This window comes from Rhineura floridana, chromosome 1 (assembly GCF_030035675.1).
Source record: "Rhineura floridana isolate rRhiFlo1 chromosome 1, rRhiFlo1.hap2, whole genome shotgun sequence".
Taxonomy (NCBI): domain Eukaryota; kingdom Metazoa; phylum Chordata; class Lepidosauria; order Squamata; family Rhineuridae; genus Rhineura; species Rhineura floridana.
The window spans coordinates 619,098-634,255 of record NC_084480.1 but is presented as its reverse complement, the minus strand read 5'-3'; the positions used below and the strand labels follow the sequence as shown (position 1 = coordinate 634,255).

Genomic DNA, 15,158 nt, shown 5'->3' with positions numbered 1-15,158 from the left:
GGGAAAGTCCTGTCTCCGTAACCTATTAGAATTCTTTGAGAGTGTCAACAAGCATATAGATAGAGGTGATCCAGTGGACATAGTGTACTTAGACTTTCAAAAAGCGTTTGACAAGGTACCTCACCAAAGGCTTCTGAGGAAGCTTAGCAGTCATGGAATAAGAGGAGAGGTCCTCTTGTGGATAAGGAATTGGTTAAGAAGCAGAAAGCAGAGAGTAGGAATAAACGGACAGTTCTCCCAATGGAGGGCTGTAGAAAGTGGAGTCCCTCAAGGATCGGTATTGGGACCTGTACTTTTCAACTTGTTCATTAATGACCTAGAATTAGGAGTGAGCAGTGAAGTGGCCAAGTTTGCTGACGACACTAAATTGTTCAGGGTTGTTAAAACAAAAAGGGATTGCGAAGAGCTCCAAAAAGACCTCTCCAAACTGAGTGAATGGGCGGAAAAATGGCAAATGCAATTCAATATAAACAAGTGTAAAATTATGCATATTGGAGCAAAAAATCTTCATTTCACATATACGCTCATGGGGTCTGAACTGGCGGTGACCGACCAGGAGAGAGACCTCGGGGTTGTAGTGGACAGCACGATGAAAATGTCGACCCAGTGTGCGGCAGCTGTGAAAAAGGCAAATTCCATGCTAGCGATAATTAGGAAAGGTATTGAAAATAAAACAGCCGATATCATAATGCCGTTGTATAAATCTATGGTGTGGCCGCATTTGGAATAGTGTACAGTTCTGGTCGCCTCATCTCAAAAAGGATATTATAGAGTTGGAAAAGGTTCAGAAGAGGGCAACCAGAATGATCAAGGGGATGGAGCGACTCCCTTACGAGGAAAGGTTGCAGCATTTGGGGCTTTTTAATTTAGAGAAAAGGCGGGTCAGAGGAGACATGATAGAAGTGTATAAAATTATGCATGGCATTGGGAAAGTGGATAGAGAAAAGTTCTTCTCCCTCTCTCATAATACTAGAACTCGTGGACATTCAAAGAAGCTGAATGTTGGAAGATTCAGGACAGACAAAAGGAAGTACTTCTTTACTCAGCGCATAGTTAAACTATGGAATTTGCTCCCACAAGATGCAGTAATAGCCACCAGCTTGGATGGCTTTAAAAGAAGATTAGACAAATTCATGGAGGACAGGGCTATCAATGGCTACTAGCCACGATGGCTGTGCTCTGCCACCCTAGTCAGAGGCAGCATGCTTCTGAAAACCAGTTGCCGGAAGCCTCAGGAGGGGAGAGTGTTCTTGCACTCGGGTCCTGCTTGCGGGCTTCCCCCAAGCACCTGGTTGGCCACTGTGAGAACAGGATGCTGGACTAGATGGGCCACTGGCCTGATCCAGCAGGCTCTTCTTATGTTGTTATGTCACAGCTGCCTCGTGGGGGCTCCTTGCCTTGGGTTTCTTATCCACAAGATGACCTCTCTTATTCCATGACTGCTAAGCTTCCTCAGAAGTCTTTGGTGAGGTACCTTGTCAAATGCTTTTTGAAAGTCTAAGTACACTATGTCCATTGGATCACCTCTATCTATATGCTTGTTGACACTCTCACAGAATTCTAATAGGTTACTGAGACAGGACTTTCCCTTGCAGAAGCCATGCTGACTCTGCTTCACCAAGGCTTGTTCTTCTATGTGCTTAGTTAATCTAGCTTTATTCATACTTTCTACCAGTTTTCTAGGGACAGAAGTTAAGCTAACTGGCCTGTAATTTCCGGGATCCCCTCTGGATCTCTTTTTGAATATTAGCGTTACATTTGCCACTTTCCAGTCCTCAGGCACGGAGGAGGACCCGAGGGACAAGTTACATATTTTAGTTAGCAGATCAGCAATTTCATATTTGAGTTCTTTGAGAACTCTCGGGTGGATGCCATCCAGGCCTGGTGATTTGTCAGTTTTTATATTGTCCATTAAGCCTAGAACTTCCTCTCTCATTACCACTATTTGTCTCAGTTCCTCAGAATCCCTTCCTGCAAATGTTAGTTCAGGTTCAGGGATCTGCCCTATATCTTCCACTGTGAAGACAGATGCAAAGAATTCATTTAGCTTCTCTGCAATCTCCTGATCGTTCTTTAGTACACCTTTGACTCCCTTATCATCCAAGGGGCCAATCGCCTCCCTAGATGGTCTCCTGCTTTGAATGTATTTGTAGAATTTTTTGTTGTTGGTTTTTATGTTCTTAGCAATGTGCTCCTCAAATTCTTTTTTAGCATCCCTTATTGTCTTCTTGCATTTCTTTTGCCAGAGTTTGTGTTCTTTTTTATTTTCTTCATTCGGACAAGACTTCCATTTTCTGAAGGAAGACTTTTTGCCTCTAAGACCTTCCTTGACTTTGCTCGTTAACCATGCTGGCATCTTCTTGGCCCTGGCGGTACCTTTTCTGATCTGCGGTATGCACTCCAGTTGAGCTTCTAATATAGTGTTTTTAAACAACTTCCAAGCATGTTTGAGTGATATGACCCTCTGGACTTTGTTTTTCAGCTTTCTTTTTACCAATCCCCTCATTTTTGTGAAGTTTCCTCTTTTGAAGTCAAATGTGACCGTGTTGGATTTTCTTGGCAATTGGCCATTTACATGTATGTTTAATTTAATAGCACTATGGTCCCGGTCCCCACTGAGGATTAAGTCCAGGGTTGCCGTCCCTCTGGTCAGTTCCATGACCAACTGGTCTAGGGAATAGTCATTTAGAATATCTAGAAACTTTGCTTCTTTGTCATGACTGGAACATGTCATGACATGATTTGCAGCAAGCTCTCGCTCCCTCGTGGAGCACAGGCATTTCTGATCTTGCAGTAAAAGCAGTGATGGAACAGCCCACGCTCCAGCACGCCGATTTCAATTTGGGGCTCTGCAGAGAATGGCGCTGGAGGGAGGGAAAAGGACCCACCCCACCCTGCCTTGCAGGGTATGAAAGAAAGCCTTCCCTCGCCACCCTCCCTTTGCCCCTGAACATCACATGCGGAGGGCAGCCCCATTGCACAATCTTTTTATTGACAGACAGACACAAAGTGTAGCAAGTGGGATGTGTGCGTGGGGGGGTGGGAACAGGAAAGGCAGGTGCCCACCCTCTGCTGCCTAGGCCCTCCAGCCATAGAGCAGCTTTTCAATGGGGAGAAACAGCAACAGTCTCCAGCAGCCACACGCCCCCTGGGACCCTCTGCCCCACTTTGGGAAAGAGGAGCAAGGAGAAGCAAGGGTGGAGGCGGGCACAGCCTTCTCCATGGGAGAAATTCACACACCAGCCAGGCGAGGCGGGTAGGTGGGTGGCGGAGGGAGAGAGAGAAGGAGTGCCACAGCTGACAAGCCACACCCTGTTTGTGGCCCCTGCTGGGGACATTTGCACAATGACACCCCCCAGCAGATCGAACACATGCCAGGAACACGCCTCTCATTAGGCCACACTGAGGTGCATGGGGGGGGGCTCTTCAGACAGACTGACCCAGAGGATGCATGCTCAGAGGGCGCAGGCCCTCCTCTTCCTCCTCCTCCTCCTCCTTTCCAGGAGCACTTCCAGCCTGGCTCAGATGGTGAGGGAGTTGGAGCCTGGGAACTGGGAGATGTAGGAGGCCAGGAGAGGGTTTGTGGGCAGCACCTTGACAGGCAGATCCCAGCTGAAGGTGTCCACGTCCATCTGCTCCACCCCCGTCCAGCTGAGGGATCCCGAGTGGCCCTCAGAGGCCACGTGCATCTGCGCCGAGTCTCGGGAGGTCACAAACTCAAAGTGCAGCCTCCACTTGAGGGACACTGGAGAGGGCGGGGGGGGGAGAAGAGGCATTCAGTGGATGGTGCAGGAGGCGGTGTGCTCTGGCTGCCTTTCTGCTCCCACTGACTAAAGGCCCTCTTCCGCCCTCTGCAACAACTGCAAGAGCAGAACCAGCGTGTGATTGCACGTCCTCACATGCGCAGGGCCCGCAAGGAGCCTCCTTTAACGCAGCGCAGGGAACAGCCGCCACTGCTACCGCAGCTCTCTACCCATCCTTGGACTGCCACCTCCAATGGTCGGGGCCACCATTGCCGTAGCCTAGCCCGCTTTCAACATGTGGCTGCTCCTTGTACAGAGAGGCTAAGAGTGTCTCCGGATACAGGCTCCCAGAGTGGAGGGTTCTGGGAGGGGGGTGGGGGGCAGTGAGTGAAGATGGGGAGATGGGGCCATGATGTGGGATTCTCCCTATCTGCCCCCCGCGAGCTCCAGTCACTTCTCCACAGACTTCCCCTCCAACGAGGTCCTGCAAGGGCCAGCCCCAAAGGTGGGGGAAAGGGCCTTGCAGGAGCTTCCAGCCATCCCAGCCACACGTGGTGCCCACCCTGTGTCTCAGGAATCATGGGATTTGGTCCTGGGATTTGGGGGGGGGCTTTCCTCCCACATCCTGCTCATTGACCCTGTTCTGCCAAAGCAGCTGTCTGGCTCAGGGAGAGTCCTGCTTGCCTGCAGAAACGCCCAGGCTCAGTCTCCGGCTCTCCTCTTAAAAGAACCTCTTCCGTCCCCAGGCGGGTAAGACTTTTTCCTGCCTGAAACCCAGGATTGCTGCTGCCCATCATAGAATCACAGAGTTGGAAGGGGCCTTGTAGGCCATCGAGTCCAACCCCCTGCTCACAGCAGGAAATCCACAGCTAGAGCATCTCCCGCAGATAGCTGTCCAGCCTCTGCTTGAAGACATCCAGCGAAGGGGATCCCACCACCTCCCTAGGCAGTCGGTTCCATTGCCGAACTGCCCTTACTGTCAAGAAGTTCCTTCTAATGTCCAATCTGAATCTACACTCCTGCAACTTAAAACCATTAGACCTAGTCCTACCCTCTGGGGCAGCAGGGAACAAATCTGTACCCTCCTCTATGTGACAGCCCTTCAGGTACTTAAAGAGTGCAATCATGTCACCCCTCAGCCTTCTCTTCACCAGACTGAACATGCCAAGTTCCTTCAACCTTTCCTCATAAGACTTGTTCTCCATACCGGCTATCATCCTTGTCGCCCTCTTCTGAACCCGCTCTAACTTGTCTATATCTTTCTTAAAATGAGGCGCCCAGAACTGAACGCAGTATTCCAGATGAGGCCTGACTAATGCAGAATATAGTGGGACTATTACTTCCCTCAACCTGGAAACTATAGCTCTGTCTATGCAGCCCAAAACCACGTTTGCCTTTTTTGCCACAGCATCACACTGCTGGGTCATGTTCAACTTGTGATCCACTACAATTCCAAGGTCCTTCTCACACGCACTACTGCTAAGCCGGGTATTTCCCATCCTGTACCCGTGCATTTTGTTTTTGTGGTCTAAATGCAGAATCTTGCATTTGTCTTTATTGAATGTCATTTTATTAATTTCAGCCCAATTTTCTAGTCTATCCAGGTCCCTTTGGATTTGATTCCTGTCTTCCATTGTGTTAGCTATCCCTCCCAGTTTCGTATCATCCGCAAACTTCATAAGGCTTCCCTCCACCCCATCATCTAAGTCATTGATAAAAATGTTGAAGAGTATCGGCCCCAGGACAGAACCCTGTGGCACTCCACTCGAAACCTCCTTCCAGTCCGAAGCAGAGCCACCGACGACCACTCTTTGAGTACGGTTTTCCAACCAGTTGTGAATCCACCTTACAGTATTTCCATCTAGTCTGCATTGACCAGTTTGCTAATCAAAAGGTCGTGGGGGACTTTGTCAAACGCCTTGCTGAAATCTAGATAGATGACATCTACAGCATTTCCACCATCTACTAAGCTAGTGACCCGATCAAAAAAAGAGATGAGATTAGTTTGACAGGATTTTTTCTTGACAAACCCATGCTGGCTCCTACTAATCACAGCATAGGAGACAATTCTGGCCTGGAGGAGTCGCTGGAGGGAGACCGGGGGGGGGGGGGGCTTAGTGAGGTGCAAACTCAGCACCTAGTTAAACTAGGGAATTGGCTCCCACTTCGTTGGAGTTAAAAGAGGGTTAGGCAAATTAATGGAGGAAAAGGCTACTAGCCATGCTTCCAAATACCGGTTGCTGGAAGCTGCATGAGGGGAGAGCGCTCTTTGCACTCAGGTCCTGCTTGCAGACATCCCATGGGCAGCTGGTTGGCCACTTAAGAACAGGATGCTGGATTAGATAGGCCACTAGCCTGATCCAGCAGGATTTTCTTATGTCAGTGCAGCTGACCTGGCTTGCCAGATGGCATTTCTCAGCAGAGTCTCCATCAATTACATACGGCAGCATCTGCATCATTTTGTGTAAGAATATAAAAAAAGCTCTGGCTAAATTTGTGCTAGTGGTGAACTTGCTAAATCCTGGCTTTTGACCTGGAGCAAAGACGCATCTCCTCTTATAGCGGAGCTTCCTAGTGTTGGGTTGACTCAGATCCTGGTGTGCAGTGGGAAGGTGGAAAGACTCTGGGTGCTTCTCATTGAGGAACAGAGGAAGCCGCGTGGTACCAAGTCAGGCCACGGGTCCACGTGACTCAATACTGTCTACACTGACTGGCAGTGACTCTTCAGGGATTAGGCAGGACTGGGACCTTCTGCATGCACAGTGCTGGCCCAGAAGGCAGGCAGGCAGGCAGTGTGGGAGGTGGGAAGTGAGCTTGGAGGGGCTTCAACGACTCACCAATGTTGGTGCTGAATCCCGGGGCAGAGCTGAGCGGGATCGGCAGGCTGAAGCTGGTCCTGGAGGTGTGGAGGCAGGACTCCTGGTGGCGGGCATGGGTGCTGTAGGAGACGGGCTGCCCATGCCGGCGCTGGAACGCCTCCTGGATCCGCTCCTCTGTCTGCAGGCTCACCAAGTACTGGTGGAGGGAGAGAGCACGTAGCACATCACAAGCCAAAGGACTTGGACTAGCCCCGCGCTGCTTGCCTGCTGCCTGAAGCCCAACCCGATTCACCTCCTGACTGCTGCCCACGCAGCCTCACCTGCAGACACGGGATATCCCCCTCAGAGAAGTTGAAAGAACCGACAATGTCCTCGCCAATCTTGTAGACCGTCTTGAAGATGCAGAAGGTCCCCACTTTGCCACGGGTGTTGCTGATGTTATACACGTCTGCGAGCAAAGGAGGCGCCTCAGTCAGACTGGGCTATTGGCACCCAAACCCCGGGAAGGGGAGGAGGAAAGGGGCCCTCCCATCTGCAAATGACCTCCCCCCGCAAATGAAACCCCCCGACTCTTGTGCAATGGCTGAACGTGCAGCCCTGGCCTAAGTTTAAAGCAGAGAGAACAGGAAGCGGAAGAAGCACCCTCCCCCTGCCAACATCAAGGCGCTTTCCCCTCTTGGGCCACCAAGGCCGTGACAAGCCAGGAGGGGGCCGTGGGAGCCCCTAAGGGTCGGGCCCCACAGTTCAACCAGCTCCAAGCTGGGCTACCTTTCTGGTCCACACAATACCCCCAAGGCACTCCTGTGGCTCCATTCAGGGCCGCAGTGCGGGAGGAGTCAAGTCCCAGTGCAGCAGTTGGGCCTGCAGGAGCCAGAGCGGAGGCCAGGCTGACGGGATCGTGTCATTGCCCCTCAAACAGGCCACTGGGGCCACCAGAGGATGGAAGAGGGTTCCACACAAACTGTCGGGGAACGAGCGGAGTGGGCCCAGGGCAGCCAGCAAGGTGTGCCTTTGGACACAGGGCAGCAAGGCCAGAGGGCTAGTTGCCAGTGCCTCAGGGGACAAGGCTTGGGAGGGCACTCACGGAGGCTCCGTCGGGAAGTGGCCACCATCAGCAGCTCCGTGGCCAGGTCTGCCAGTCGGGAGTCTTTCTTCACCCCTTCCTCCTCCTCCAGGAAAGGGTTGGAGGGGGCCACAGCCTCATCCTGGGGGAACTGATAGTCCTTGAGTCCTGCGGAGAGATGGTGGGGGCGGGGTGGGGGGAGCATCAGAGGCCTCTGGTCCATGCAGATACCCCGGCCCCATGAGGTGAGGGAGGCTTACCGTGCAGCACCAGCACTCGGAAGGGGACGCGGAGGAGCTTGATGGGGGAGTTGACCCGCTGGCAGCCGATGGTCAACTTGTACACGTACTTCACCGCCTGCCCTCGGAAGGAGGGGGGCCCATCCACCGGCAGAGTTTCACAGTAGGAGTCTGGAAGGAGGAGGAGGCTGTGGGCATGAAGGGTCTCACAGCCACACCGAGCACTCTGGCTCCCATGGAGGAGGCCTGCCTACTCCAGACAGCTTGGCCGGGGGCGGGGGGCACTGGCAGGCTGACCCACAGCGAAGCAACAGCGGCTCCGGGCCAGTGAAGGAGGGAAACCTCACAGCTCCTGTTCCGCTGCTGCTGAGGGGCTGCTAGGAGAACCTGTGGGGAAGACAAGAGCCCACCCCATGCCCCCACAAGCCAGAGGGAAACGGGTGGCCACAGAGTCCTTGACGGCTCCTCCCATCCTGACTCCACAAGGCCCAGTTAGTGCCGCCTACAAACGGCCCTGGCTGGTTGGCTGCATGTGCCCCTGGACTAAAACTCTGCTCTCCTGAAAAGATCCATTGGAGGGGGTGGGCTTGACTTGGGTGCATCCCCCCCACAAGCCCCGCCCCTCAAGCATGCAGGGACTGGCTTTGGGGGGCATCAGCCAGGCTGCGACTCAGCGCAGAGCAAGGATCCTGCCTTCGAAGGCACCTCTGCCTCTCAAGAGCAGTGTCTCCACCCTCGACTGGCTCCCTTCTGGAGAACTTCCACGGGACAATGCAACTGGAAAGGGAGTGCTGGCATCCCCCACAGGTGCCCAAAGGCCTGCCCACCCCCACCCTCAGGCTCCCCTTCAGTGCTCTTCCACCATCTCACAAGGCCAGGCCGTCCCCAGGAGTCCCCTCAGGAGGCAAGGGAGAGGGAAGAGAGAGGGGTCTTGCTCACAGGTCTTGGACTCGCCCGGGTCCAGCCGCAAGTCGCAGAAGAGGATCTTTGGTGGGGTGGAGAGGATGCAGTGGCCCCGCTCCCCTGCAAGGCAAAGCCCAGTGTCACTGGCACAGACCCATTGCCAGGGCTCTACCCCCACCGCAGCCCCAGCCCCTCTCTCCTCTCTGCCCGGGCACATCGGCACTGCTGTCTGGCAACCAGCCCCAGGGCAGCCTGCTGGCCACGAGCCACCCCTCCTGTGGCCTTCCACTGGCTTCCTTCCCGCCCGGGGGTGGCTCTTGGGATGTGCTCACCTCTGTTGGGGACAAAGACTGTCTCGTTCTCTGCCTGGACGTCATGCCTGTGGTCATCTGAAGGGGGCAGGACAACCCGGCTCTCGCTGGCATGGAACTGGCAGTGGATCTGAGCGCTAGCCCAGGCCAGCATTTCACTGGAGGGAGGGGAGCAAGGCAGGCTCTGAGTGAGATGGAGCAGAAAGGCTCCCGGCGGACAGCACGACAGAAGGCACAGAGATACGTCCTGCAAGACCCCTGCGTGTGGGTCGGCACGTGGGTGGGGATTCCTCAGGCTGCCCCAGTGCTCCCTGGAACGCTTTCGGAATTTCCAGAAAATTGCCACCTCCTCTGTGCGGAGCAGCCTCTCCCAGGCCCCAGACCCACACTGTCGGGGTCAGCACTGGCCCCACTTGGCCCCTTCCCAGGAAGAGCCTTTCTGGATTGAACCCAAAAACATGCTCTTGTGGTGTCCAGAGGAACCCCAACCCCCTCTTCCTCCCCTCCTGTTACCCACTCAAAGTTTTTTTAAAAAACCAAAACAAAGAAAACTGTTAGAGCCATATGACAACGGAACCGATTACCTAGAGAGGTGGTGAGCTCTCCGACACTGGAGGCCTTCAAGAGGCAGCTGGACAGCCATCTGTCGGGAATGCTTTGATTTGGATTCCTGCATTGAGCAGGGGGTTGGACTCGATGGCCTTGTAGGCCCCTCCCAACTCTACTATTCTATGATTCTATGAAAACTTGGTGAGAAGGAACCTACTGCAGACAAGATAGACTCTGATGGGCACCCTGACCAATTTGTCCTCCCCCCACTAACGAAGACTGGTTTCAGAGATTCAGCTCTGGAGGACCAGAGGCCAGAAGACACACCCCAAGTCCAGACTGGGCCACCTCCGCCTCCTCGTGGCACTCTCACACATGACTGGCTGCCAAAAGAGAGGCAGGGAGTGAAGTGCCTGAGGAGGGATCTTGGAAAATTTCCCGGAAGCCATGAGGAGCTGTGCTAATGGCATTCCAAACCTCTCTTTCTACGTAGGAATTCAGTAGGCCAGGGGGCAGGATGGAACCTTGTGGGGCCCCATCAGCCAGCGGCCCTGAGGCAGAGCCACAGGCCTCCCAGCATCACAACCTGAGGCTGCCCCACCAGGCAGGACTGCAGCCCCCAACACTGCGCCCACTGGTCCTAGCCACGGCCAGCGATCTCAAAAGTCCTCGAGAGGTCCAGGAGAGGTAAAAGGGAGCCACTCCCTGCTCATGGCCCGGCACAACTCCGAGGAGTTTCTGTCTCAAAAACAGGCCTAAAACCAGATTGGACCGGATCATCCAGAAGGATCGGGTGCTGAGAGGCCACCAGCTGCTCTAACTCCTCGCCCCCCAAAAAGGTAAATTTGAACCCAGGCAGTAGTTGCCCATGGCTATGGAGCCTCAGTTAGCTGTTCCCAAGAGCGGCCTCACCTTTGCCTCCTTCAGGCATGCGGGGGCCACACCTTCCCCCAAGGAGGAATTAACAACCTCTGAGGCCCAAATGCCAGCACGGCTGCTGGGCTCAGGGACGCAGCCGGTTGCGGATGCAGCTGCTGTTCACCAAAAGGTTCATCGCCGGGGCTGGGAGGCAGCTCCTAGACTCGAGGCACCACTGCTCACGAAGGCACCTCAGGCAGAGGCAGAAGCCAGGAGCATTGCGCCTTGTGCACCAGCCATGGCCTCTCTCGTCAAAAGCAGGCTTGGCCACAGATGTTTGTGCCACAGCAAGAAGCAAACTGAAGTTATTATAAAGCAAGCACATAAGAAGAGCTTGCTGGATCAGGCCACCGGCCCACCCTGCCCAGCATCCTAGTCTCACAGTGGCCCAGCAGATGTCTCTGTTGGCAGCCTGCAAGCGGGACCTCAGCACAGAAGCCGCCCCTGGGAACTGGTATTCAGAGGAACTGCACCTCTAACTGTGGAGGGAGACCATAGCCATCCTGGCTAGTAGCCACTGATGGCCTTATCCTCTTGTAAAGCCAACCACGCAGGTGGGAGTGAATTCCAGAGTTTAACTGTGCACTGCCTGAAGGAGTCCTTTCTTCTACCTGTGCTGAATCTTCCAGCATTCAGCTTCATTGAGGGCTTTGCCCTCTTATATCCATTTCCCCAAAACACGCAAGTGGGAAATAACGTGTCCCGACAATTCCTCCCCTTTTCCTTCTCTTGTATAATGGGATAATGGCAGTTTTATTTTCAGTTCCTTTCCTAATGATCCCTCGCATGGAATTCGCCTTTTCCACCGCTGCCACACACCAGGTGAACAGCTTCATCAGGCTGCCACCATGGCCCTATGGGCTGGCACCTGGTCAGTCATCACCAGTTCAGACTCCATAAGCACCTATGTGAAATTCAGAAATTCTTCTACTCCAATGTGCATCGCTTTACAATGTGCACTACATGGGGCTGCCCTCTTTGAAAAGTACCCAGGCCAAATTAGTCGGTTCACAATGCTGCAGCAGCTGGTGAGCACAAGAGGCACAACTGGCATCCTCGCTGCTTGCCTTTTGGCACAGGCTGTAGGCCAAGCGACAGGGGATTTGGCTGCCCCTTGACGGTTTCCTATTTCTTTTTGGCTTTTTCACTGCTCTGCTGCTTTTTAATGCTACAGTAGGGTGTGCTTTTCGGCGTTCCGCTAATCCAGCGGTGCCAGTGGGGTGATCAGCTGTAGCGCGGAGAGCTCCAGCCGCCGTGCTCCAGCTGACAGCGATTAGATGTAGCGTGTGAGCTCCCTGCGCTACAGGTGATCGCTGTCAGCTGGAGCACGGTGGCTGGAATACAGTAGGGCTCCACTTTCCAGCTGCTTTCTCTTTTTGGCAGGGGCCTGGAACATAACCTGCCGTATGAGTGGAGCCCTACTGTATTTAATAATCTTGCTATGAGTCACTTTGGAGGTCTTTTTGACCAAAAAATGGAACTAAAAGATTTTAAATAAAATAAATTACAATAAAATCATTTCTACATCAAACGGAAGTGGGAGGAAGGCGGGGGTCCTGAGGAAGGGGGGTTGGACTTGATGGCCTTATGGGTCCCTTCCAACTCTACTATTCTATGATTCTAAGGCCACAGAAGGATGGGTATTGCACCATCACAGCAAGGCCTGCATTCCATGCAGGAATGCAGACCTGGTTGGGCGCCCTTTGATGCAAACAAGCTGGATCTGTGCCAGGCCTTCCCTCTTCTGACCTTCCCTCAGAATGGCTCCAGGCAATGGCTGTCTGATCTGCACATCCTCCAGCCACCGGGGAGGAGAAAACCCTGCACAACCCAGCAGCCACACGGCAGAACGCCACCCAAGGACCAGAGGGTGCCACCCCCCACCCCCACCGCACTGAAGGGCACCAGGGTCTCCCACAATTTGCCCTCCCAATGTCCATCTCTTTGCTCCACACAGATGTGGACTGAAGCAAGCCCTCCCAAGCCAGCTTGCTGCAAAACAAATATCCCGCAACTTGGCTGGCCGGTTGGGCACCTCAAGCAAACATCCCAATCCGGTCACGCCAGCTCCGCTGCATTACTGGGCAAGCCAGCAGAGGACAGCCATTTCTCTCCGGATCGGGGGCGGGGACGCCAACAAAGGTGGCCATCCCACGCCAGGAAGTGAGGCCACTAGAGGCCTGTAAGCAGATCTTCTTCTGTCTCTGCCATTCCATTCCGTGATGGAGCTGCCAATCCAGCTGGGGTGCAGAGACCGCGCATAGCATCAGCACCCACCTCACAGATGAACCTCCTGTATGAAGAGATGAGCTCACTGCCCCGGCAGACCAGATGGCAAGGGCAGCCGCAGGGGGAGAAAGGGGCAGCAAGTGGGAGCACTGCAGTGGACCACTTGCCCTTTCCAAAGGCAAACGGGCCACTCTTCCTCCATCAAGGCTCCCCCTGGAGTTTATGTGGAGGTGAAGCAGACTCACCCAGTGCTGAACTGTAAAGTTGCCGGCCCATCTCGCCACCTTGCTAGCTCTGCCAGCCTTAGCCCCATGAGCATGAAACAGGCAGAAAGCTGACTGGAAGGGCACCGTAGCAGCAATGAAACCAAAAGGTAAAGCCAGAGAGGTGAGAGGGGCAGCTGGCAGTTAAGCTCAGAGGAAGCCATTGCTGCCCAGAGTGCCAAAATCATCCAGGAAACTTTATAGAAACATGGGAACCCCTGGTCCATCTAGCTCAGTAATGTCCACACAGACTGGCAGAGACTCTCATTGATTCTGACCAGGCTCTTTCCTAGTGCTGCCTGGAGAAGCCATCAGAGATTGACCCTGGAAGCCTTTGCATGCAAAGGGATTCTCTACCATTCAGTAACAGACATGCCAATAGAACCTCCATGTTCAGAGGTAGTATGCCAGAAGACTAAGAACAGGCTAATGTCCCAATAGCGTTCATGATTGCTGTGTGATGTTTTGGTGGCCACCAGTATAAACAGTGCTGAGTGGATCAAAGAGCTCCACAGAAATCACCCCTATCTATTTATTTTAAATCTCTTTATAGGCACAGGTAAAGTGGTGTATAGTCTGAAGCGACAGCCTTTTAAGGAGAGACCTTATTCCAGTCTGCATATGTGTTGGAATTGCCTTTAAAGACTGTTTAAAAGCTTTTAAAAATATGTTTTTAAAGATGTTTTGTTTTAATATATTTTAAAGTCTTTTAAGATGTTTTAGAGTGTTTTTCGTGTTTTTGTTTGCCCTCCTGGGCTCCCACTGGGAAGAAGGGCAGGATATAATTTAATTAATAAATAAATGCAGGCTTTCAAAAAGCTTTTGACAAGGTACCTCACCACAGACTCCTGAGTAAGCTTAGTAGTCATGGAATAATAGGAGAGGTCCTCTTGTGGATCAGGAACTGGTTAAGTCGCAGGAAGCAGAGAGTAGGAAAAAATGGGCAGTTCTCCCAATGGAGGGATGTAGAAACTAGAGTCCCCTAAGGATCAGAATTAGGACTCGCACTTTTTAACTTGTTCATAAAAGATTTAGAGTTAGGGATGAGCAGTGAGGTGGCCAAGTTTGCTTATGATGCTAAATTGTTCCGGGTAGTTAAAACAAAAAGCAATTGTGAAGAGCTCTGAACTGAGTGAATGGGCAGAAAATGGCAAATGCAATTCAATGCAAACAAGTGTAAATTTATGTAAAAAAACTTAATTTCACATATAGACTCATGGAATCTGAACTGGTGGCGACTGACCAGGAACGAGACCTTGGGGTTATAGTGGACAGCTCAATGAAGATGTTGACCCAGTGTGCGGTAGCTGTGAAAAAGGCAAACTGAATGCTAGGGACCACTAGGTAAGGGACTGAAAATAAAACTGCCAATGTAATAATGCCTTTATGTAAATCTATGGTGAGGCTGCACTTGGAATACTGTGTACAGTTCAGGTAGCCTACCTCCAAAAGGATTCAGGTAGCCTACCTCCAAAAGGATACTGGTTCAGAAAAGGGCAACCAGAAAGATCAAGAGGATGAAGCTGCTCCCCTGAGAGGAGGAAAGGTTGCAGCATTTGGGGCTTTTTAGTTTAGAGAAAAGGTAAGTCTCATCTTGAGTTCTGCATCCAGTTCTGGTCTCCGCACTTCAAGAAGGATGCAGACAGACTGGAACAGGTACAGAGGAGGGCAACAAGGATGATCAGGGGACTGGAAATAAAGCCCTATGAGGAGAGACTGAAAGAACTGGGCATGTTTAGCCTGGAGAAGAGAAGACTGAGGGGAGATATGATAGCACTCTTCAAGTACTTGAAAGGTTGTCACATAGAGGAGGGCCGGGATCTCTTCTCGATTGTCCCAGAGTGCAGGACACGGAATAATGGGCTCAACTTACAGAAAGCCAGATTTCGACTGGACATCAGGAAAAACTTCCTAACTGTTAGAGCCATACAACAATGGAACCAATTACCTAGAGAAGTATTGGGCTCTCCGACACTGGAGGCATTCAAGAGGCAGCTGGACAGCCATCTGTCGGGAATGCTTTGATTTGGATTCCTGCATTGAGCAGGGGGGTGGACTTGATGGCCTTATAGGCCCCTTCCAACTATACTATTCTATGATTCCTGCATTAAGCAGGGGGTT

At 52.5% G+C, this 15,158-nt stretch overlaps 1 protein-coding gene across 1 annotated transcript in view; it reads right to left on the bottom strand.

The window, feature by feature from the left end:
- Nucleotides 1–2,978: 2,978 nt before the first annotated feature.
- The window catches only part of RGP1 (RGP1 homolog, RAB6A GEF complex partner 1), a 16,099-nt gene continuing 3,919 nt past the window's right edge, over nt 2,979–15,158 (bottom strand). Inside the window, exons 2-8 of the mRNA XM_061612572.1 lie at nt 9,100–9,236; nt 8,804–8,887; nt 7,886–8,035; nt 7,647–7,793; nt 6,883–7,010; nt 6,581–6,758; nt 2,979–3,745 (exon numbers count right to left, since the gene is read on the bottom strand). Of these exons, the coding sequence (XP_061468556.1) occupies nt 3,522–3,745; nt 6,581–6,758; nt 6,883–7,010; nt 7,647–7,793; nt 7,886–8,035; nt 8,804–8,887; nt 9,100–9,236 (1,048 nt within the window). The 3' untranslated portion in view covers nt 2,979–3,521. The remainder of the gene's footprint in view (nt 3,746–6,580; nt 6,759–6,882; nt 7,011–7,646; nt 7,794–7,885; nt 8,036–8,803; nt 8,888–9,099; nt 9,237–15,158) is intronic.